The sequence below is a fragment of the Leptinotarsa decemlineata genome, unplaced genomic scaffold (assembly GCF_025532065.1).
Source record: "Leptinotarsa decemlineata unplaced genomic scaffold, Ldec_3_MD MMD2_tig00000199_RagTag_RagTag, whole genome shotgun sequence".
Lineage (NCBI taxonomy): Eukaryota > Metazoa > Arthropoda > Insecta > Coleoptera > Chrysomelidae > Leptinotarsa > Leptinotarsa decemlineata.
The window spans coordinates 13273764-13298296 of NW_027412544.1; the positions used below are offsets into that span (position 1 = coordinate 13273764).

Below are 24533 nucleotides of genomic sequence, written 5' to 3' on the forward strand. Positions count from 1 at the left end.
CGAACGCTTTTGAGGTTCAATATCATTAATTTTGTTTTCTACTTCTAGGATAAGATACTCGGCGTGTTTCAGTAGATTGGACAAAAATGTTCCGTTAAATTTGGTGTTGTGTTTCAGTGAGGTGTCACGTATTTTTTCAAAAAGGATTTTTAGTCTTTTTCGACGGTCGATTATGTACTGGTTCATTATAATTTCGTCAGACATCAAATTTTGACATTTTCCACTATTTCATCTACTATTTCATGATGAGGTGTTTGCTGATAAGATTTCGCCACTTCATGACTTCTAACGTGGTCGGAAATTTTATTATAAAAAGATCGTAGTTTTTTAGTTGAGTGAAAATTGGGAATATTTCGACAAAATGGATGAATGTGTTTCGATTAATTTGGAAGTTCCAAGGTGGAAAGGGAGCAAAGTAGTTTTCAGTGGTGAGACTTTTATGTCACTAGTTGCTATTCTGGATGTCGTTAGGAGTACGGCTACACGAAGCAATGGTGCCATCAGTTTCATTGTTCTGTGAAAGAACAGATAATTTTTTGTGTCTTTTCATTTGTGATTTGTGTACAAGTTTGTCTTTTGTTGTCTGTATTTTAGTCCCTAGACCTTCAATAATTGTTTTCTTTCTATAGCGGGGTTTACTTCTACTTCTGGATACTGTTTTATCTTTGACACATATTGTTGTTCCAGATTGGAATTAGGGCAGTTCTTCACTTTTTTCATTTTGTTTTTCGTTAAGTTTGGTCTTGTGTTTCAGTGAAGTTTCATGTATTTTTTCAAAAAGGATTTTTACTCTTTTTCGACGGTCGATAATGTACTGGTTCATTATAATTTCGTCAGACATCAAATGGGTCTAGAGCGTCAAGTCGTCCGTGGATAATGTCAAAAGATTTTTGTTTCGGGACACTGTTAATTGTGGAATCTTACACAACTATAGCGCATTGCTTTAATTGTTTTGGGCTCGCTCGTTGGTCTTTCATTTTAAGAACTCGAAACATTTCAATAAGTGTGGAATGAAATTTTTCTACTGGGCTGTTACTATTTGAATTCCCGGGTATTGTAAAATTAATTTTAATGTTGTGGAGGGTACAGAAGTCTTTGAGTAAAGAAGTTTCAACTTCAGTGCCACTATGAAAGTCATTAAATTGTCGAAAACCACGCTTGCCGTGCAAATGAGATCGAGAGGGTATGCTTCAGCGTACCTCGAGATAATATCGACAATAATCAAGAATCTGGGGTTAGAAATTTGTAATGTGTCTATGTGAATTGCTTCCAAGGGGTCTGTCGGTGTTGGGGTCAATGCAAATTTGATTTTAGGTGGATTTCTATCATATTTTACCTGTTGGTTTATGTCGCAATTATTTATATTCTGTCATTTGATTTTTCATACCTGGCTAAAAATATATTTTTCTAAGGCTAAGAGAGACTCGTTTATTCCGCGGTGACACGTTTTTTCATGGTGATATCTTATGAGTTCTGTTCGTCTATATTTGTCCATTACATTTTTGACGGACTGTGTCGAAATACAAAGTTTGAATGCTTGATTTTTGAAAAATTTTGGGAGAATGTTAGATAATTTTTGGGCAAGGTCAATTTCTGATTTATAAATGAATATGCAATGTAGTTTTTTAGGTTCTTCTTTAGGTATTCTTTGAAAAAATTTAATATTTCCCATTCAAAGTTGCCAGATAAATACTTTGTCTGCGGCCTGTGCCGAAAGGTTTACTGCGAATGACATGATAGGAACCAGATTCTTTGGCTGACCGTGGAATTAGAAATTTTTTAATCGCCTCGATTTTTCGAGGATTGTGCCTTATCCCATCCGGCGTTATGACATGGCCTAGGAACTTGACTTCCTTTTTAAGAAATTCGCATTCATCTATTTGAATTTTCAATCGAGAACCACACAACTTCTTAAAGATAAGTTTTAAGTTGGATACGTGTTCTTCAAGGCTTGTCGGAAATATAATGATGTCGTCCATATTTGGATGTAATATCCGTTCAAATGGTTCATTTGCTGCTTGTTTCCTACTGAAAAATGTATAAATCACCATTGTCTCATTTTTCCGTGGGGTGCAATGCTTTTCAAGGATATCTAAAACTGAATTTACTGTTTCTGCACCTTGCTCTAACATCGTGATTGTGGAGTAAAGTTTCAATCCATAGTCACACACCCTGTATACCCATATGGTTCTCATTCCAAGCCTGACTTTGCAAGCGATAGCATCGCATATCTTCCATCTCAACCAACCGAACTCGCAATACCCATATCTACCAATTATTCACTTTCAATATCCCTCACTAGCGACGAGATTATACTCAAAGGCTACCACACCAAACGTCCCAAACTTTTTTATAACGTATTATGTTACCTACTATGTCTAGTCTGTCTGTCTATACTATGTCTAGCTGTCTGCCTGAACCCACGTAACTTCTACATCATATTTTTCAATTCAGAACAACACCCTGTATACTCAATTTTGTTCTCATGAGCACGCTCGAATTGTTATCTCTCAAACGTCACTGCAAACACTGATAAGTCGCTTCCGATTCTGTCATAATAGTTTTTCTCAATATAACTTCGAACAAAACTAAACAAGTTTTACTGTACATAATTCAAATGTAAAAACAATTCGAAAAACAACGACCGAAGCCATCACTATAAACAGTTCGCAATTACTTTCAATATTTAACGGCGGTGTCGAGGCTAATGATCAAGCCTATCATACCAACGACCTGTGTTCAATTCTCCAACAAAAACTTTTTTATGATGTCATGAAACAAAAATGTGTTGAGCAAAAAAGGTGGGCTGACGTAAGCGCGCCACGTGACTAGGTGGTCTGTTTTGTTGACTGGTTATCTGTTTGAATTATTCATGTCCACAGAAAATTCAAATCTCCCGCCACGATGTTCTGAGATTCAAAAGCGTACGCTCTGATTAGATAGCGAGCTGTGTGACAACTTGGTACATTCTGGTTGGTTCACCGCGAAGCTAGCTGGGTGACAGGACACCACGTGACAATTTGGTACACTCTGGTTGACTGGGCGAAACTTAAATAATATAAATATGCAACTACGTGAAATAGTAGTTCTCATAACAATAACAAACGTATTCCAAAAACACTTTATTGTGAGATTTTCACTAAATTGTTTTACAAAAACGCAACACGTGTTTCGCCATACAATGGCTTCATCTGGCGTGTCTTTCAACTAAATCTACACATTCAATACTAAATATATATATAGTTTATGGAGTACCTGAAATCAAAGTACCTGTAAACGAAGTACCTGAATTTTAAGTAGCTGATATTTTACCTGAGTTTCTAACGATATTGTAAACTCCATTCTTTCCAAAAAACGACAAAAGCAAGCCATGGATCTGGTCTACCCATATTCAAGATGCGATAACGTGAGTTATAAGACATTGACATATGTGGGGGAACCAAACAGGAATATTGCCCGTTTTTTGAAGAAAGAAGGCGTAAACGTAGCTTATAGAACGAATAATAACCTAAGTAAATTTATTAAAAACAATAAGGACAAAACTTTGGTGTCGGATAGATCAGGAGTATATAAGCTGACTTGTGGCTCCTGTCCAAAACTGTATATTGGGCAAACAGGAAGAACATTTTTCCAACGAATTAAAGAACATAGGAGTAGTTTTGTAAATAGAAAGACCAATTCCACATTTGCAAACCATCTTTTAGCAGAAGGACACGAGTTCAATCATGAGTACGAGGTGTTACATTTAGAAGAGAAGAGTTCGAAACTTAATCATCTAGAATGTTTAGAAATCAATAGATTCAGGAATTCGGGTAATTTACTGAATGATCAATTAGAACTCAATAACTCTCCGTTACTGAATATATTTTTTCAAATGTGAAAATGGAACATAAGTGCAGGTAATTTAATTCGTTAGAAACTCAGGTAAAATATCAGCTACTTAAAATTCAGGTACTTCGTTTACAGGTACTTTGATTTCAGGTACTCCATAAACTATATATATATTTAGTATTGAATGTGTAGAATTAGTTGAAAGATACGCCAGATGAAGCCATTGTATGGCGAAACACGTGTTGCGTTTTTGTAAAACAATTTAGTGAAAATCTCACAATAAAGTGTTTTTGGAATACGTTAGTTATGGATTTTCATCAAGTATCGGCCGATTCCATCATATATAACAATAACATTTTAATCATTTTAAAAAAGCTTTTTGGCTCTATACTTATACTTTATTATACAGTGCATTTCTTTCATACCCTCCCCCCTTTTATTTTTTGAACGAGTCAACTCAAAAAATATAAATTTGGGATAATGGAATTGACGCATTGATACTTTATTTTGAAGTGAAATTCAGCCAAATGATCAATGAGTGTTGAAAACTCCATCTTCGAGGGCCACAAGCCACAATTAACCCCTTCAGATCACTAGACCGGATGATTTGAAGAGCGCATTTTCTTGAAGAAGTTCCCATGCACCGACTTATTCATGTATTACTGCAAAAGTGAAGTGATCTCCGGGGCTTCTATGTGGGACCAGCTCGGTGACAGAGTTGTGATCACTTTGTACAAGCTTTCATCTTTGTCATACATAAATGATTCGAACTCAATTTCAGAAGCAATAACAGAGAGTAGTAGGTTGAATACAAATATCCTCTACAAAATTTTGAAATGGAAAAGGAGATATTTTTAGGGAAAATCATTGGAAAAGTTCATCACAACTGACGAATGAAATTGTATTATTCATTTTTGAAACTGAAATTATAAAAATACTCTGTCATTCAGTTCAGAAGATGCTCGAAATGGTTGCCTTGAACTTTTTGACATATGAACAGCCTATCCGATATTTCACGCCAAACATTTTCGAACACAGTAACGTCAATATCTCTACAAATATTTATTATTCTCTGCCGTATATCCAATATTGAAACAGGTTCAGTTTTGTACACCTTTTGCTTCAAATAACTCCATAAAAAAAGTCCAAAGGTATCAAATCTGACAAGCGGGACCTTGACGGCCAATCCAACGACTGGAAAAAGTATTATCCAAATAGTTTATTACTTGTCTGGAGTAATGTGGTGGTGCTCCATCTTGTTGAAATACAATATTCATATCGAATTCATTAAGATTCGCAAAGACGATTTCAGTGATGAGAGGGTCAACAGTAGTTTTTAGCATATTCAAATACAGTTCCTCTGTTAAATTTTGATCAATAAATAGAGGTCCTTCAATATGGTTTCCCAATATTTCTGCCCGAACGTTAATTTTTTCTAGGTATTGGGTATGTGTTTCCTGGAAAACCTGAGGGTTGTTGTCACTCCAATAACGGCAATTTTGTCTGTGAACATTGCCGTTTAAAAAAAATGTAAATTCGTCACTAAAATAAATATTGTGGAGATAGGTAGGATGTCTTGCAATGAATTCCGTTATGATTTTGAAGTATTCTGTTCTTCGATCAGGGACATCTTCAGTCAATTGGTGTACCATTTTAACTCTGTATGGATGATACCTATTCCTCTTCAAAAGTCTCCACACAGTAGAAGGAAACACCTCACAAACATTCGCGACGGAATAAATAGACTGTTCCGGATTTACTATCATTTCATCAATTATTTGCACTTGCTGTTCTTCCGGAATGGACGGATGACCTGGGGGCTTTTCGTTATGTACACTACCGGTAGTTGTGAATTTGGATACAAGTTCCCTCAAATATTTTCTACATATAGGATGATTCGGAAAACATTCATTGAAAATTATTTTGGTCTCGTGACAGTTACTCGTCGCACCGTATATAAAAGTCGCTTCAATTTTTTATTCCAATGGATGAGAATTGACCATTTTAGAGATTGACGTGGTATCTTTCTACTAGTAAAACCGAAAACTAAATGAGAATATTCTCATTTGAACAATGTCGTTTTTATAAACAAAAATAATTTAGCAAACCTTATCGGGTTGTTGGAATTGCCATATGGCTGATAAAAAGAAATATTTCTAGAAATATCGATATCAATGTGTTTGCCTTCAGGAAATTATTAAATGTTTCGCCATTTTGTAATAGATGAAGATATTGACTTCATATTCTAGGGTTGAGGTATTCGTCAGGAGCTTCAAAATGATGTGTCACAAGACTCCCTTTTGTATTTAATTTTTTTCCTCGATGGCGCCCAGTCGACATCTTGAAAGTTTCATCTATCAATTTCACTTCAAAATGAAGTATTTTTTGAGTTGACTCGTTCAAAAAATAAATGTGGGGGAGGACATGAAAGAAATGCACTGTATAATGAAGTATAATTATAGAGCCAAACAGCTTTTTTCAAAATAATTCCGATATGATTGTTATGAAAACTACTACTTCACGGGTTTGCATATTTATATTATTTGAGTTTTTGATACTGAAACACACGAAATATCATCTAGTAGGTAAACTAGAACATAAGCAAATATGGTGACATCTGGTTCATACACACTTTTTCATATCGCATAAACTATATCATCTCGTTGAATATTGTGTTGTATATTCCATGAGCCTAATCTCATCGCCAAACAGTGTGCTGTGAATTGGTTGTTCTCTACTAGCATGTTGAGAGTAATCGATTATCTCAATCACGAACGTTTGACGCGCAGAAAAATATCATTATCAAAATGTTTCACATCCATTTCTAATTTTCGGCAGAATGTTATGAAACTCGTTGGACGTAGCATGTTACTGCGATAGAACATTCCAAAAATTGATTTTCATCAAATGAAGGCGTTGCGTGACTTCTAAATGAACTGACGCACGTATCACATAAATAATAATAATTATAATAAAATTCCGTCATTCTCACCAAAGAAGAAATAATTACATAGTGTGTGAGTGCGGAATTCAATCATTCATATCGGCTTGCACTGGTGACTGCTCTTCCATTCAAGAAAAATGAATTTCCACTAATTATTTCATTTTTCTCAGCCGTTATCAAGTTTTATCCCTTTATCAAGTATGAAAACGTGGTTATAGAGGGAGTTTATAGGTAAGCTGTAGGTGAGCAGGGGTACCAACTATAAAAATTCAACACTGGATATTATGCAAATCATCTGGTTCCTTACTTTTTTTTTTCATTTTTTCATTATCGGGGTTGTCAAACTAATGGATTCAAGAGTGGAGACCTACAAAAATCGAGTTGCTCGTTGAGCATAATATATTTCGGGTTTTTAATTGATTTATTGATTTCGATATGTGTGTAGTATTTTGATATTATCTTCACTTATCTTGCGTTTTGATTCTTGCAGATGTTCATGCATAGTAGATTTTTTGTTGTCCAAACAGACGTGTTCACGGAGCCTCATGTCAATGATCCTACCAGTTTGGCCTGTATATACTGCAGAGCGTTCTCCACACTCTATTCTATATATACCTGATTCTTCCATTTGGGTTTTGTATTGAACAGAATTCTTCCTACGTAATTATTATTTATGAAAGCTGTTGTTATTTTGTATTTGGAAAAGTAATTTTGAATATTTTCTGAAAGTTTACCTGTGCAATTGATGCTACTTTATTCACATGTATTGTATTCTCTTATAATTGGGTGTATTTCATTTTTGACTGTTTTTTGAGTTTCATCTGATATTATCTTTTTTATTATCGAAACTGGTACCTGATTGTTTAACGCAATTTTTTTATATCAGAGAACACAACACTTGTACTTACTTTCAGAAAATATTCACAATTGATTTTCCAAATACAATATAACAACAACTTTCATAGATAATAATAATTCAGGCAGAATTCTGTTCAATGCAGATCCCAAATGAAAAAATCAGAGAGTGTATTATATACGGCAAATACGGCAGAAATTTTGACATTAAGCTACGTGAACACGTCTGTTTGGACAAAAAATCTAAAATCTATGAACATCTGCGAGAATAAAAACGCGAGATACGTAAAGATGATTTCAAAATCCTACACGCGTGTGATAAAGGGAAGAAAATGAATTTGTTAGAAGCCATGTAAATTATTGAATCAGTTAAACACCCGAAATTTATAACCCTGAACGATTAAGTCGATTCATATATGAATCACTGAATCATATTTGAAAGATGAACAATTTCACCGAAGCTATTTTTCACTTTCTTTCTTGCTCTTGAGTGATCATAAAAAAACAATTCGACAATCTACACTGCCTAAAACGTCAATTTTTGGCAGTGAATTGGATGCGACAATTTTACAGTAGTATATATTGGTTATTTTTATTTCAGAAAAGAATTGAGTTTGCTATATTTATAAATATTCGATTCTAATCATTTTCAACGTTTCGTACATTAACTCTGTGATTACAATTTTTGTTCACTAGTCTAGTTGATTATAACATTGAATAAAATGACCTCAGTTAAGATAGTTTGACTTTTTTTTGCCTCTACAGCAATCTTTTTCGTTGGACTCATCAATTCCTTTTACCTTCCACTAATCATCAATGATTCTATTTTATTTTTCATGAAGTAGTCTCAATCTTCAAATGATGCAACCTTGAAAACGCTGTTTACCAGGTTGGCAATATGTTGTTGAGGAATATAGTGCCATTCGTCCTCAGTAACAAGATAAAAAATGCCTTCGAGTATTCATATCGCGAAATATCGCTGGCCAGTTCAAACAATTATTATCTTCAGCAATGGTATAGTCTATCCATTCAAAATTGGAACGGCAATAAAAATAAGAGTACAGTTATAAACATTTCTTGCCTGTGGCCCCTAATCGCGCAGGTAGTTAGTGAACGTGCTATCAAATGTAGTTGAGGAATAAAGGCTCGGCTAGCTGGACTGGCTGAATACTAATTTTTTGTACGTTTCACAATATTTCTTTATCAGTGCCGTGTGTTCGTGGGGTTAGGTGAGGTAGTGAGTGGTTTTGCAAACCGATTTTTGAAAACTTTTTCTAGAGATCAATTACCCTAACACCAAACTGATATTTTTGCACTCCACGCGCGTTCCGCTAACAAGGTTAGCATCTTAAGGAGAAGCAAATTGATACTGAATCTAAAGACAAGGGTTAGCTGTTTATATACCTAAAGTTTTTTGGTCCGATGTGGACTTTGTTTGTTAAATGATGATTATCCTAATTGATTTTTCGGTAATTAACTAGTGGAACCACTACCTGCAAATGAATTTGTCCGCTTTTTGATCTATTGTTGACAATTAGGATAATCATCATTTAACAAAGTAACAAAGGTATATAAACCTTGTCTTTAGATTCAGTATCAATTTGCTTCTCCTGAAGATGCTAACCTTGTTAGCGAAACGCACGTCGAGTGCAAAAATATCACTTTGGTGTTAGGGTAATTGATCTCTAGGAAAAGTTTTCAATTTTCACACCAAAGGTTCCAATCTCATTGTTTGAACCAATTTTTGTAAAAATGTTAGTGTTTTGGGTACTTTCATCAATATGGCTTTCTGAAGACCTTTTAAAACACATGATAACATTACGTGTGAGGAATCTGTGTCAATCGACAGGGATCCGGAATTTGAAAATGAGGATTTACATGTTCAAGTTCAGCGAGTAATTTCAAATATTCATGAATGCTTGAAGAAGGAAAACTGTCACACTTCACAGAATGCTATTGTGAATAGAATATGCGAGTCAACGAAACTATCTCGTTCGACAGTTCTTCGAGTCATTAAAATATGGGATGTCATTGACCATGCAATGAAACGAAAACAAAGGAATAAGAAATTCGCAAACATTGATGGTGCTACAAAAGATGTGATTCGGCGAACAATGTATGGTATATACCAAAAAAATGAAGTATCAACCTTGGAAATGATTTGGTATAAATTACTCGACTATCCCGATTACAATTACAAATATTTAGAAACTCTACGAGGTGTCTCTTTGTCTTGTGGTTTCAAATTTAAATAATTGAACAATCGGATGGTCATAATGGAATCGACACGCATTGTTCAACTCCGACAAGAATATTTGAGGCGAATGAAAAGCTACCGAGAATCCAGCAGACATATAATCTACCTTGACGAAATTTGGTTTGACACCCATGATGTTGTCAACTATGGCTGGGTAGACGAAACCAAGTATTTTGCTTTGAACACACCTTCTTCAAGCGGAAAACGTGTTATAATTTTGCATGCTGGGAATGAAAGTGGTTTTATACCTAACGCTTTGCTTCTGTCGGCAAAATATAAAAGATTCGTCTGCTGATTACCACGAAGATATGACTGCGGCTTTATTTGAAACCTGGTTCAGTGAGCAGCTTCTCCCAAATATTCCTCCAAACTTGGTTATTGTTATGGATAACGCTTTGTATCATTCCCAGTTATTGACTATAATAACACAAAAAAAAACAGATATCGTTGATTTCATGCGAAATCATGACATGGAAATACCTAAAAAGATTCCAATGAAAAAGGTATTACTGTCGACCATAAAACAATGTAATTTCTAAAAAGAGTATATTATTGATTCGATGTGTGGAACACGTGGTCATATTCTCTTACGTTTGCCTCCATACTATTGTGTGTTCAATCCAATTGGAATGGTTTGGGCCACAATGAAAGAGAGCTTGCGAAAATGTATTCAGTCACCGACTTTGAATGCTGTAGTGCTTGGCAATATGAGGCGATTGTTGAATGAAGTAGGTAATGGTGATGTGTGGAAGATATGTGTGGCCCACGTTATAAAAGAAGAGGACAAATATTATGTGCAAAGTTCCATAAATCCGATCGTTATTCAACCCGATGATGATTCCACCTCCTCCGAATATAGCGAAGAAGAATTTTGATGTTTCTAGCAATTTTGTTGGCTTCTATTATTTTGTGAATATATATTTGACGAGAATTCGGTGTGATTATTTGTGGTTTCATTGTTTTTAGAGTTTTCGACTCGGTAATCAACTACCTTAAATTGCGTAATTACGTTTTTCATAATTACCCATGATGGAAAAATTCAGTTGAGATAAATTTTTCATGTAGTGATCAATTGCTATGATTGTAAGAATAATTACCTGAAAAACTACCACTGAAAAATAATATGCCGACGCCTATGTCGAGGCGGGAATTCCTTCTCTGTGCTGTTCCAATTGGTATTGGAAATACTATACGTTGAGGTCGGGCGTTTTTGTCAGTAAAACAAAATGCTCTTCAACAGCTGCTTGCCATAGTCTTTTTCAGCAGTCATCATTTTCTCAGCATGGATTAATTCTGTATGATCATTAGCCTTAATATCAGCAAAAAATATAGCACTTCCTCCAGCTAATGGCGGCAATGGAGGGGCGTGAGAAAGCTGAGTAGCTTTTGTTATATCCCTCCACTCTAGTTTTTGGTGACTATACTGAACTAAACACTCTTTTGTCTCCCCGCAAAAGAAACTTTGAATTCAAACATTTTTCAGGTGATGCAACGTGTTCTCGTGGATATTGCAGGTGACGATCTTAGACGGCATCTCAAATCTGTTGCAATTATTTTCCATCTTCGTACTGTAGAAAATACCAGAAATGATTTCCAAGGCATATCTCCTATCTCTTCGGAGTGCTTGTATTGCTATGTTCGGATTTGTTTAGTAACAAAGTCTACCGCTCCTAGGTGTATCATGAAGTAAATTGGTGTGGATTTATTTGTTCCAAATGTCAAACAACCACTCTATTAGCAACGGACCTTTAAGAATACTCTCAATGAGAGTCACCATTCTTGCCTAGTGAATCTCACTCATGACTTGATGATTCATGTTTCATCGTACAATTCGACTGTGATCTTCCAAATAGTAGCGAATATATGTTTCTTGCAATACTTTTATAAGGTCTACAATATAATTCAGATACACACAAACAAAAAATCATTGTTGTTGGAATATTCCTTCATAGCTAAAAAGGGTGTCATAATGAAAGTAATTTTCACAATGAATACATTTAACGTCATCATTTACAGAAAAAAAATTGTACTATCAGAAATTCTATAAAACATACACAATTATCATTGTGATAATCTCACAATGAAGCGTTACTGGGAGACGTTATGGATTTCAATCAAGTATTGGCTAACTCTATGACATAAATGAAAAAATGTTGCATAAGGAATTTAAATACTTTTCAAAAAAAGTATCATAAAATCTTACATGAGAAAAAGTTTGTAGCGCCATTTTGGTGATGAGTGATGCTACCCTATCAAAAGTGAACTCTTCACTTTTTCAAACCTTGACATCTTGATCATTTTAAAAGTTAGTGGGAGGAAACTATTCACATCCGCATGTATAGTGAATAATGTCGTTTCATCATCATCCAAATCAGATAAAGTTTCATTTTGTGGTTATTTATATCAGTAGGTGGTTTTCATCATGAATTAAATCTCTATTACGACGCGACGTTTCCCTAATTGATTTCCATCCTAAATGCGTCATACCAACTAGATATGGAAATATTCTTTTGATGTAGTTCATTCCAGAGGTTTCTTTCCTGTTTTTCAATTTCAAAATTAAATTTGAAACCATATAGGTAATGAAACTTTGATATCAATTTCGAGAAGGTAATTATTTCTAATATAAAACTTCTAATTGAATTTCAACCAATACAAAGAAACTACAGATTTCATCAAATTCAACAATAATATGCATGTTTGGCAATTATGGTTCCAATTGAAAATTATCAAGACTTCTATCAGAAAAACTAAGATTGTCAATTTTTCATGCTGACACTGAGGCAGGCTTCATTCTGAATGCTAAACTTGTTTATTTGCCAGTCCAGTATGAAAACACGAGACTATTATATATCATGATGAGATGAATTTCGAAAATTATGAAACACGTTTGGTGGAAATCTCAAAAATTCGTGCTAGTAATCGAAAATGATTTTCATCATAATATTAAAAAAAATAAAACAACAAATTATAATAGCAGAAAACAGATTATGATAGACTGGTAAGGATCTAGAAGCATTTATTTCATTCCTAGTATGCTGAATCCGTATAATATTGTTCAACGCAATGATGCAACATTCAAAACTTCGAAATAGATGAAATTTCAACAACACATGACCATGCAATTTTGCGATTATCTAATTCACCACCAAGACTAAAATCCAATTGAGTTAGTATGGGCATTTCTCAGACAATATCTAGCACAAAAAATGCATCTTTCAATTTTAGGAATGTTCACCAATTTCAGTTATGACTTTTCTGATGAGTTTGGTGCTGATGAATGGAAAAAATCTTCTGATTACGCATCAGAGAGGAGAAATAAATTTTAAAAACATAGCCTCCCTCAGAATTATCATGAGAAAAATTATAATTAATTTAGATGATGATTCTGAAGCGGAAAGTGGAGGAGTCGACGATAATGAAATCAAGTGAAAAGTAATGTATACTTATATAAATTATATTCAATGAAATCATATTCATGGATTTGATTAGTGATTCATTTATGATTATTGAATTTAGTTTACTCACTAATCTCTCCTATTTGAATTGTTACTTTCTATTCGAATTGAAATTCATTTGATAGAATATTATTAATCAATAATGAAGATTAGTTTTGGATCAAATCATGAACATACTTCCTAAAAAAAATATTATCATGTTCTGGAAACTGTTACGGATTCAATGAATATTACCTTTTTTAAAAAATTGTCAAAATGTATTTAGATATTTATTGATCAAATAACAATATTTAAGAATTGATAATCGTCCTTTTTTTCATTTCTCTTTAGCTATGCCTTAGTCCTGCACAAACCGTGACTTCCATAAAGAAATTGATTTTTTTTCTGAATACTTTCTCATGCCGATCTTTATACAGGCCATGACCCTTTCTGTGTACTGTATCTTGACTTCGTTAAGTAATTCATTGTAGCAACAGATGGCATTATACAAGGTGTTTCAAATTCGATCCCCACCATTGAGATCTCGGAAACTATGAGAGATACGAAGATTGTTGAATTGCGGCAAAGTTGCTCATTTACCTTACTAACAATACGCCGTTGAGAAATTTCTGAAATTCCGAGTATATCCGGAGATATCCTAAAAAAACAGAAATTTCGGAAAATGGTTTTTATTTTTTTCTGGCTTTAATTTTCAAGGGATTCGAAAATAAATTGCACTTCCATATTGCCACTTCCTCCCTGCTACATAACGGTGTTTTCAGATTTGTTATTGTATATTGTATATTGATTTATTTATCTTTTAGGTGTACAATTAACTCATACAGACACATTGTACAACTAAGACAAGTCACGGCTATGCAGAGCGAACAGTTTAAAATACATCATAAAATGTCAATATGAATATAGATATACATCACAGTTAATATCATTAGAAAAGCTAATACAAGCACTAGATCATTGGCATTATATCTAGAGATGGGCAGCCATATATTCATCTATAGAATAGAATGTGTTTGAGATAAGATGATTCTTTAGGTATTATAATCAAAAGCTTTAACTTGAGGAGGCAAGATATTATAACAGTCAACGTTCATAGATATTTTCTTGATTTGTCCAATCTGAATCTATTCGGTCTTATGAGTAGACGGCTCCTAGTATTATGATCATGGATATCAGCATTAATTTCGAGATTGCTTTTATTTTTATGTATTTCTAAGAGTGTATGATATATAAATATATATGGCAAAATCATAATTTTCAATGTCGCGAAAAGGGGTCTGCAGGGATCACTCTGCTTGGCCTGTGAGATCATTCTTACCGCCTTTTTCTGAAGAACAAAAACTTTATTTGCTTTAGTACTATTACCCCATAGCATTGTTCCATATGATATGTGAGAGTGAAAGAACGCATGATAGGCAGATAATAATGCATGATCACTAATCAGAGTCCTCAGCTTCCGAAGAAGGAATATATATTTTGATATTTTCGAACATAGCTACTCTACGTGATCTGACCAGTTCAGAGAGTCATCAAGGGTGATACCCAGCAGTTTAACATGATGTTCGTTTACAACAGAGGTATTAGTTGAGAAGTATAGTTTTTGGGTTTCAATTTCATTCAGCATGAGATTGTTGCACCTGAACCAGGATGAAGCTCTGTCCTGGGCCAAGATAGTTTGATTGCGTAGCCCACTCTCATTCTTGCTAGTGCTGAAGAAAGCATAGCAAAAGCTATGCATTTATTTGGTAATATATAGGAAAAGAGGTCATTAATATATATTATGAATAAGGAGGCCCCAGAACTAAACCCTGGGGAACTCCATATTTGACAATTTCGAGATTGGACACATTTTCTGCATCCACTTTTATGTACTCTTTTCGGTTCTCTAGGTAGGACGAAAAAAGAGCTAGTGGCACACCTCTTACACCATAGTACTCAAGTTTACTGATCAATAAAGAGTGAGACACACAATCAAATGCCTTGGTCAGGTCACAGTATGTTCCCTATTTTCAAAGCCTTCCACAATCTTATCGATAACTTTTTTCAATGCATTTATTGTGGAAGTTGACTTCCTAAATTCAAACTGATTGGGGTTGAATAAATTTCCTCGTTGAAAGTACATGTAGAGTCTATCTTTAAGTATAATTTCAAAAAGTTCACCGAATATAGGAACAATTGCTATGGGGCGATGAGTGTCCATATTTTCTCTGTCACCTTTTTTAAATACCGGAACTATTCTTGCTATTTTAAAACTATTCGGAAAGGTTCCTTCTTCAATACAAGTATTGAAAAGAACAGTCAGTAGACGGAGCAGAAAATCTGCTGTCTTTTTTATGACTCTACTATTCAGGTTGTAAACATCAAAAGAATTTGAATTTTTGAGATCTGATATTGCATTTATAACCTCACATTCAGTAATTGGTTCAAAGAAAAAGGAATCGGAATTTTGGCTTTTCCTCAAACTAGTAAGAGAGATAATGCCCAAATTGTTGTATAAGCCTTCAGTAATGGTTTTACCAACGTTTGCAAAATATGAGTTGAACTATTGAGCCGTGAAATTGAAATTATTTTCTCTGACCGCCTCTCCATTCATTCCAAGTTTGATTAGTTTCGAGCTATCTCTGATTTTATTATCTGAGTTCAAGATGAAATTATCATAAGATTTTTTTTTCTCTCTCATAATCAGATTCTGATACGCCTTGTTCAGAGTTAATAAAATTTGTTTATGTGTATGATCTTTTGTCACATCATATCTGGTTTTAGCTGCATGGACTTTGTTTTTCATTAAAATTATTGTATTGTTCATCCAATATGTTGGTTTGCTGGCTCTACTTGATGTTTTTTTCAAGGGGAAGTATTTATTAACAGGTTTCGTATATGTGTTTATTAAAAAATCGGCCATATGCTGTATGGATTCGAAGTTTCGTCTTCCGTCTTCCATCAACTTTATTTTTTCCTATGAGCGCTATATTGGATTCTTTCTGTTTTGAATAGAACCAGATTTATTTTTTCAATAATGTATCATCATAAGTTATCATTCTTTTTCGAAAAATTGAAGATATTGAAAGAAATTAGCTCTTATCATCATAATAGGCTTTGACTTTGATGTTTCTAAATTTGTCTTTCAATTTGTTATACTCATTGACATTTTGTTATTGTACAAGTCATTGAATTTTTGACAAAAAATGGCTTTTAAAAACTAAAAAAGAGATAGGATACAAATTTATTACAAATACGATAGAAACAGTGTTATGACATCAGAAATGTATTTAAACTTGTATCCCGAAAGACGACAATCACATTTTCAAGTTATTGGATCAAAATCTCAAAAATACGGAGACAAAATGGACCAGGAAACTAAAGAAAATTTGATAAATGAGGTATATATGAGGTAAGTTAGACATTGTGTCATTTTCAATAAATTTGCAGATACACATGAACCCGAAATAAATATGAACCCGGGGAAATCTACACGTCAAATTTCCTCCGAAATGAATATTTGTCATATAGGTGCTTGGAGACATCTAAAAAAAAAAGAGGTTGAAAATGCACATATCTCAAAAATTGCATCCAGGTGATCCCGGAAGGCGATTAGAATTTTGTAATTAGAGAGTAAAAAAACCTGATTTTTCTGTTTTCCTGGAAAATGTAATTTGAACGGATGAAAGCACTTTTACTTACGAATTGTGGAATATTCAACCGAATTAACGAACACATTTGGAGCATAAACAACTCCAGGCAGAGATTCCACCTCAAGTGCGATTTAGTATTAACGTGAAGGCAGGAATTTACAAAGACAGAATTTTGGGTCCTTATTTATTTGACGGAATCTGAATGGAGAAACCTATCATCAGTTTTTATTGTCGATTTTCGAAGACTATTTGGATGATCTACCTTTGGCTAACTATAACAACATCTGGTTTCAACATGATGGTGCTCCACCGCACACTATCACACGAGTATATAATTACCTGACTGAAAGGTTTGGTGATGAATGGATAGGGAATAAAGGGTCGGTGAGTTGGCCAGCAAGGTATCCAGACTTAAGTGTTATGGATACATTCTTATGGGGTACACTGAAGAATAGAGTTGATGGTCGATGGAATATCAAAATATTGAGGACCTTCAACACAGCATTGTAGGAGAGTTCGAAAGATTGAGGAGGAGGAAAATTAATCGTGCAGTGAATAATATTCGAAGGTAGGTACAGATGTGTCATTATGAACAATGCCGCATTTTGAACATTTGCTGTGATTTTACTTCTTTATATTTTAGTTAATTATTGTAATTTGTTCAAAGTTCAAAGTTTTCATTGTAAAGGACACAGTGTCTAATTTACCTCATACACACCTTATTTATCAAATTTGGATTGTTGATTCTGTCTCCGTCTTTTTTCATTCGATGTGGTTGTCGTCTTTCGGGATACAGGTTTAAATACATTTCCGATGTCCTAACACTGTTTCTACTGTATTTGTAATATATTTGTATCATATCCCTTTTTTCTTCATTCGTGAAAGCTATGTTTTGCCATGAATTCAATGACATTAACAAAATGTCATTGAGCGTAACAAATTGAAAGTCAATTTTAGAAATATCAAAGTCAAAGTCCATTATCATAAGAAATAATTTTTTTCAATATCTTCAGTTTTTCGAAACAGAATGATAACTTATGATACATCATTGAAAAAGTTGAATCCGTTTCTATTCAAAACAGAAAGAATCCAATGTAGCGCCCATGAGAAAAAATAAAGTTGATGATGGTGGCCGGAAAACTAAACGTCGGATAGCAAATCTGAAAACACCATTATATAGTAGGGATAAAGTGGCAATGTGGAAGTGCAATTTATTTTCAAATCTTTCGAAAAATAAAGCCAAAAAGCCAAAAACTTAAAACCATTTTCCGAAATTTCTGTTTTTTCCTGATATCTTCGGATATACCCGGAAATTCAGAACTTTCTCAACGGCATAGTTAGTCAAGTAAATGCGAAACTTTGCATCAATCCCATCTTCGTATCTCTCATAGTTTCCAAGATCCCAATGGTGAGGATCGAATTTGAAACACTCTATATATGTATGGCAAGGTATTCGTAACATATTCGAGAATACAGTTGTTGATGTAGATAGAAGGAGCTGTTGAAATTGTTCGGTTTTGAATATTGATCGACATTTTTCTCGGTAATCCATATGGAATAAAGGTACAGTTGTTACCTCTCTAGCTAATGAAAATTCTTGAAAATTTCCTCGGTATTTCTCAAATCATGATATTACGATGAAATATGAATAGGCAATGAATGCAATTCCGATTCAGGATCAAATCCAGACGAGTTCCAAGAAATTTCACCTTTTTTCCAGGTTGAAGTTCATCAATTGAACAAATGCCTTTCATAAGTACATATTTCAACAAAATAAAATTTTACTGACATTGATATGGAGATTTTGAGAAATATCTTTCAGAGTATGTTTCATCAGAATTTTTCATTCATTACTGGAAAAGAAGTTGATCGACAAATGGCAAGTCTCCCAATTTAACCTACATGCTAGAGGTAAGTATTTCATTTTCTTACGGTATATTCCCTTGAAAATATATGCGTGTTGCTTTCACGGTTAGAAGCACAATTCAAGTGAAAACTGAAAACATTGATTCAACTATTCGTTTAGCGAACCTGGAATAGTCCAGAAAAAGTTCACATTGTTTTCATTGGCTTCCAGGTTTTGCCGTGATCTTTTTTGGTTACAATCTCCAAACGTTTCAACTGCAGCTGCGGCAGTCATCTTCAGTGGCGTGGTTTCCGGGTTTTGCCGTGGTCTTCTTTGGTTATAATATCTAAACGTTTCAACTACAACTGCGGCAGTCATCATCAACGGCATGATCGAAGTACCCTTGTCAACTGTCGCAACAGTTGCAGTTGAAACGTTTGGAGTTTACAACCAACGAAGACCACGGCAAAACTTGGAAGCCAATCAAAACATTGACGCCAGCTATAGAAGCCTACACTCCTTATGTTCACATTATCCGAGCTGAAGGTCAGTTAAGTAGACAGTATTATTTCTTTAGTACATTTTCAATAGGAAAATGGGTAAATTGAATGTAGGTACTTACATAAGACTTAAAATTACACAATTTTATTATTACGGTATTCACAGTAAGATTAATGTAATAATTGGCAACCTAACCCATTGTATTTTGTTTCATTTTCAAAGAGTTCTGATTCACTTTCACTGGTATCGTCTTCAGTGTTATGAATTAGTGCTACTCATCGATAATATCCTTTCTTTCAATGTATTCTTCTTTATTCTCTTCTACGTATTTGCGGATGTTTTGCCAGTTTCGAATGGTTACTTCTTGAAATTTTTCTTATGTTGTCCTTTGCACATTAGCTGATTTGAATGAGACTATACGGGCTGCTACTTCATTGTTCACTAGTGCTTATTTGCTTTTTTATGGGGTTCAGCTCCAGATGGTACGGTGGTGGGCGCAGAGTTAAAATGTCATGTTTCGCTAAAAGCATGTCCACGATATATTTTCCATGAAATTTTTAATGCCTTTCAATCAATGCAATCGTGCTATGAATCGCGCGTTGAAAGGTAAAACCTCGTTAATCCTTAGCTCGCACAAATTTTGATTCACAAAGGTTGTCGTTCTTGAGCTGGCTATAGCTGGTCACCGGAAAAATAGATTTAAACAGACAGATTCATCTTCTGAAGCATTCGCTTCATCTGAAATACCTCGTTCCGTTAGCTATGTCATCGCTGCTTATTTCCGTAACTTTGGACTAGGATCGACCTGAAAATTGTGATAGGAGGCATTATCCATAACTGAAATGAATTTTTTTGAGCGTCGGTGATAAATAAAATTTTCAACCATTGTTTAAAGTTTGTAGAATTCATTTTATTATGATAGTCGCCTGCTTTTCTTCTCGATGTGAATATGTTCAATGCCTCAGTTACGAATCCTGATGCACTCTCAGCATATGAGATGATAAGACCTCTTTCTTTAGACACTGCAGATTTCAAAAATTATTTTTGTCATCGTCCCAAATTTTTAGTACCGTATGGGAACGGTGAATATAGGTGGCAATATATTATGGATCGCCTTTTCTTCTTATATTTTGTTTGATGTCAAATTTCTCAAATAACATCTGTTGTCTTCTACTTTCCTCCAGCTGAATTCAATTGTTCCTTATCTTCTGAAAGTATCAATCTGGCCTGCAAAATCACTTCCCTCCTCATTTGTAACAGCTCCAAATATTGTTTTCATGATGAATCGACCTCCTTTCATGAATACGTGTATAGGAGTAAATGATGTTTGTAACTAATTCATCCTAGAATTAATTAACTTATTCCTTGGAAGTTGTGAATTTGTTCACTGATTTCCTTGGTGACTTCAAGCAAGCATCAGATGACTTGTTTCTAGTTTCATCCACAAGCTTCAGCTACTCTCTTTTGTAGATTGCTCAGAGGAATTGTTCAATCTTGTCGTTTTTTTTCCGTTATAAACTTACTTATTAGTAATTTCTCTACTTCGAATAACAATTACCTTTTTAGAAATACTTATATGTTTGTTCGATTGTATCTATAACAAGGAAGTTAACAAATTATTCTCAAACACTCCTCGAGTTTAAGTATTACTTTATTGTGAGATTTTCACTAGCCAGTTTACAAAACTGCAAACAACCGCAACACGTGCTATACGATAGCTTTCTCAACTCTTTTCATACTGACTTTATTCTACTCGATTTGTGCTCTATATAATAACACTTTGGTTCATAACTACGTTCTTGTGATGCACTGTTTGAAACCTTTGGTGTAGTAACGAATATTACAGTAGTTGTTTCCCAACACCAAACCGATATTTCAATACCCCGTGACGTGTTTCGATCATCAAGTGGTCATCTTCAAGAGAATTATTGAACTGAAGACACTTACAATGTTATTCTTATTTATACCATAGACACCTCTTCTAGGCACCTGCGTCTTGAGTGTTTTAAATTAGTTTCACAATATTGCCTTATCTACCAGTCTCAAATTAATTTTACTATGTGTTCTCATGTGATGGTCAGGTGAATCTAATGATCAAAATATTATTTTAACAAGCTATACAGTATACCAATAAGTATTGGTCCACCATCGTTATTCATAATATTATTATGGTTACTTGTGATGCACTGTTTGGAACCTTCGGTGTAGTAATGAATATTACTGGAGATTTTTCCAACACCGAACCGTTATTTTATCAGTTCGACACGTGTTTCGATCACCAATTCAAGAGGAAGATCAAAACTCTTGAAGATAGATGACTTGATGATCGAAATGCGTGTCGAGGTGTTGAACACGATGCACTAGAAAATTCAGCCCAGCACATTCGTGTTGTCCACCGTGATGTGAACTGTCAGAAATATACCTGAACGTGCTTGTTTCCTTTTTAAATACATCGTATTCTATCCCTCTATATTGGCTTCTCATTACCAAAACGTCAAGAAATGGAAGTTGTCCTTTATTTTCTAAGTCATACGTGAATTTTATTGATTTTTTGTTATCGAATATCACCAAAACGTCATCCACATATCTTAGCCGTATCCTAGGAAAGTACTTTGACTTTTCTTCCGTTTCCATTTCGAATCTGCTCATTAACAGGTTTGCCAGGTAAAGGGATAAGGGGTTACCCACAACCGTTCCCTCCTGTTGTTCATAAAAGCAACTTTCTACCTGAGAACAGTTTTGTTCCATACACAAATTAGTGAGAAAAACCAATTCATCGATTCAGTTATTATTGAAATAATTTTTTTCTAGAAATTGCCTGAGGTATTGTATGTTCTATGGAATTGCGATGCTACGAAATAAGGAACTAACATTAAAGGAAACCAAAATCTCAACTTCTTGCAGAACGATGTTGTTTGTATGTTGTATGAACTCTAATGAGTTTTTGATACTAAAACCTGATTTCGCAATAGGCAAGCCTTCAAATTCCTTAGTGAGCCATTTTGCTATTTGGTAGGTAGGAGATCCAATAGCTGACACGATGAGGCGCATTGATTTTCCCGGTTTGTGGATTTTTGGGATGCAATATAGTTTTGACACCGTTGGGTTGGTAAGTTCCGTTTCAGTTGAGGGATATGTTGTCGCATTTCTTGAGGACGTCTTTTAATTCGGCAATCATTTTTCGTAACGGGTTCCTGGATAATTTCGCATACGGTCCGTTAGTGATGAGAATATTGACCCGTTCGTAGTAGTCCTATTTATTCAGAATCACTACTTTGTTACCACTGTCGGATTTCTAATAAAAAAGTCTCTATCTTTCAATCACTTGATAAGTTTCTATTTGTTTTTATTGTCGTTTCCTAAATGTTTCCGTGTTAGGAATCACACGTTAAAAGGTAAGACCTCGTTAGTCCTTAGCTCGCACAAATTCAACTTCTCAACTTCACACAAATTCAACTTCTGAGAGTTATCGTTCGTATGGGGGCGACAGCTGATTAACAGAAAAACAGATTTTAAACAGATTTTTTTTAAACAGATCTGTCATTTTGTTCCTGGAAATTTGATTCCTGACTTCCTCCCAAACTAGTCCGTTCAAGGAATCAGGCATATATTTAATCGAACTTTCAACACTAGCAAAGATGTCATCAAGGACTTTCTTGAAAGACTGGATGTCAAATTTTAAACCGTTGGTGTTGTTCAAAAAGTTGATCTCTTACCTATCAAACGATTGTAATGAACGATTTTCGACAATATTTATGACTTTCGGGGTGGCTTCTTTTGATTTATTCTTAGATATAAGGGTTTTGAGTTTCTTATTCTACATACTAATTCTCTTGATATATTTTGACTCAATCATCCGAAACGTTTCTCTCTGAGAGTCATTCCGTTGTGTGTAATCATTTTCGTCTAATCTATTTGTTCATTTTTTATATAGACTATAACTATCTAATTCTATGAGACTACGGTTAGTGTACAAATGCTCGATTTCTAAATCAAGCCATTTCTCTTAGGAGAATTTCTGGACTTTATCAGCAACTGAAGATTTAATAGGAATATTTACTTCAACAAATTTTGGTGAATATCTTTTACAACTCTTTAGAAACCAAATATCTGCAGATATTGATATCCTCAAATATCATGGAAGAAACTTTTACTTACTCAATAAAAGGACATGTAACGGTTTATATAGTAACGATTTGAATCATATGAATCAAACTTCGTGACTTTTTACCATTCAGTACAAATATTACAGTAACTAAATATAGCTCTGATTTAATGGTTAGATTACTAAATGACGAATTTTGATAGAAATCTATTTTGAAATCATTTGAGGAATTATTTTTTGTGGGCCGGTTTTTATAGCGCTAGAAAGCTTGCCAATAGCAAAACATTATTTAGTTTTCGAAAGACATTGATCTCATCAATCGAATCTGTATCCAACATTTCTGTACTTGTAACCATGTAACTATGAGGTTGATCCGATTATGAAATGAGCTAACTGAAGCGGTATGAATAATAATAATCTACTGAAAGAATCATGGATAAAACACGATTCATTCAGTCCATCAATTTTGTGATAGAGAAAAAATAAAATTTCTTTCACACTCTTCCACATGCAATGGTAACTTACCTATCTCTTTCTTCTTTGGGATTGAGTAAGTAGGCTGCTGGACTCCTGTTTATGTTAGCATCCAATATTTCTCCGTTATTCAGAAATATTCGAGCTTTCTGCATGTTTTTGTGGGCAGCCTTAATTGACTGTAAAAAAATAAAAAGTAAGATCATCTGAAGCAAGGTTCATAATTATTGTTTTTATGAAAGTCGGGAAGAAAGAGAAAAGGATGAAAAGGAGAATCAGTTCATGTTACCAGCTCATTAACTGTCGAAATATTCGTAATCTATCATCTTCGAATTTTACACTGGGTTAGTAATATTCGGACTGCCACAACTGAAGCGTATTATTCTCACCATGAAATAATAATTAGGAGCAATGCGAAATATGCATACAGAAAGGTGTTTCCTGTACATTACAAATTGAAAATTATCCATTGAATCATGAATAAACTGAGACGTTACTCAGTAAAAATCATTATAATTGAAACTTGGAACCTCTGGCATGAAACGAATTTATTGAACACGCTTTTCTCTCACAAGAACTACATTTCTGTCTCTCAACGTGAGTTTCGCTAGACAAGTTAGCATTATCAGA

At 34.3% G+C, this 24533-nt stretch overlaps 1 protein-coding gene across 3 annotated transcripts in view; it reads right to left on the bottom strand.

Moving 5' to 3' along the window:
* Positions 1-24533, bottom strand: part of LOC111507386 (neutral ceramidase) — a 394484-nt gene that overhangs the window by 275275 nt on the left and 94676 nt on the right. For all 3 annotated transcript variants that reach the window (XM_074172969.1, XM_074172968.1, XM_074172967.1), the window contains one exon: positions 23955-24082. In XM_074172969.1, coding sequence (XP_074029070.1) covers positions 23955-24082 — 128 coding nt within the window. The remainder of the gene's footprint in view (positions 1-23954; positions 24083-24533) is intronic.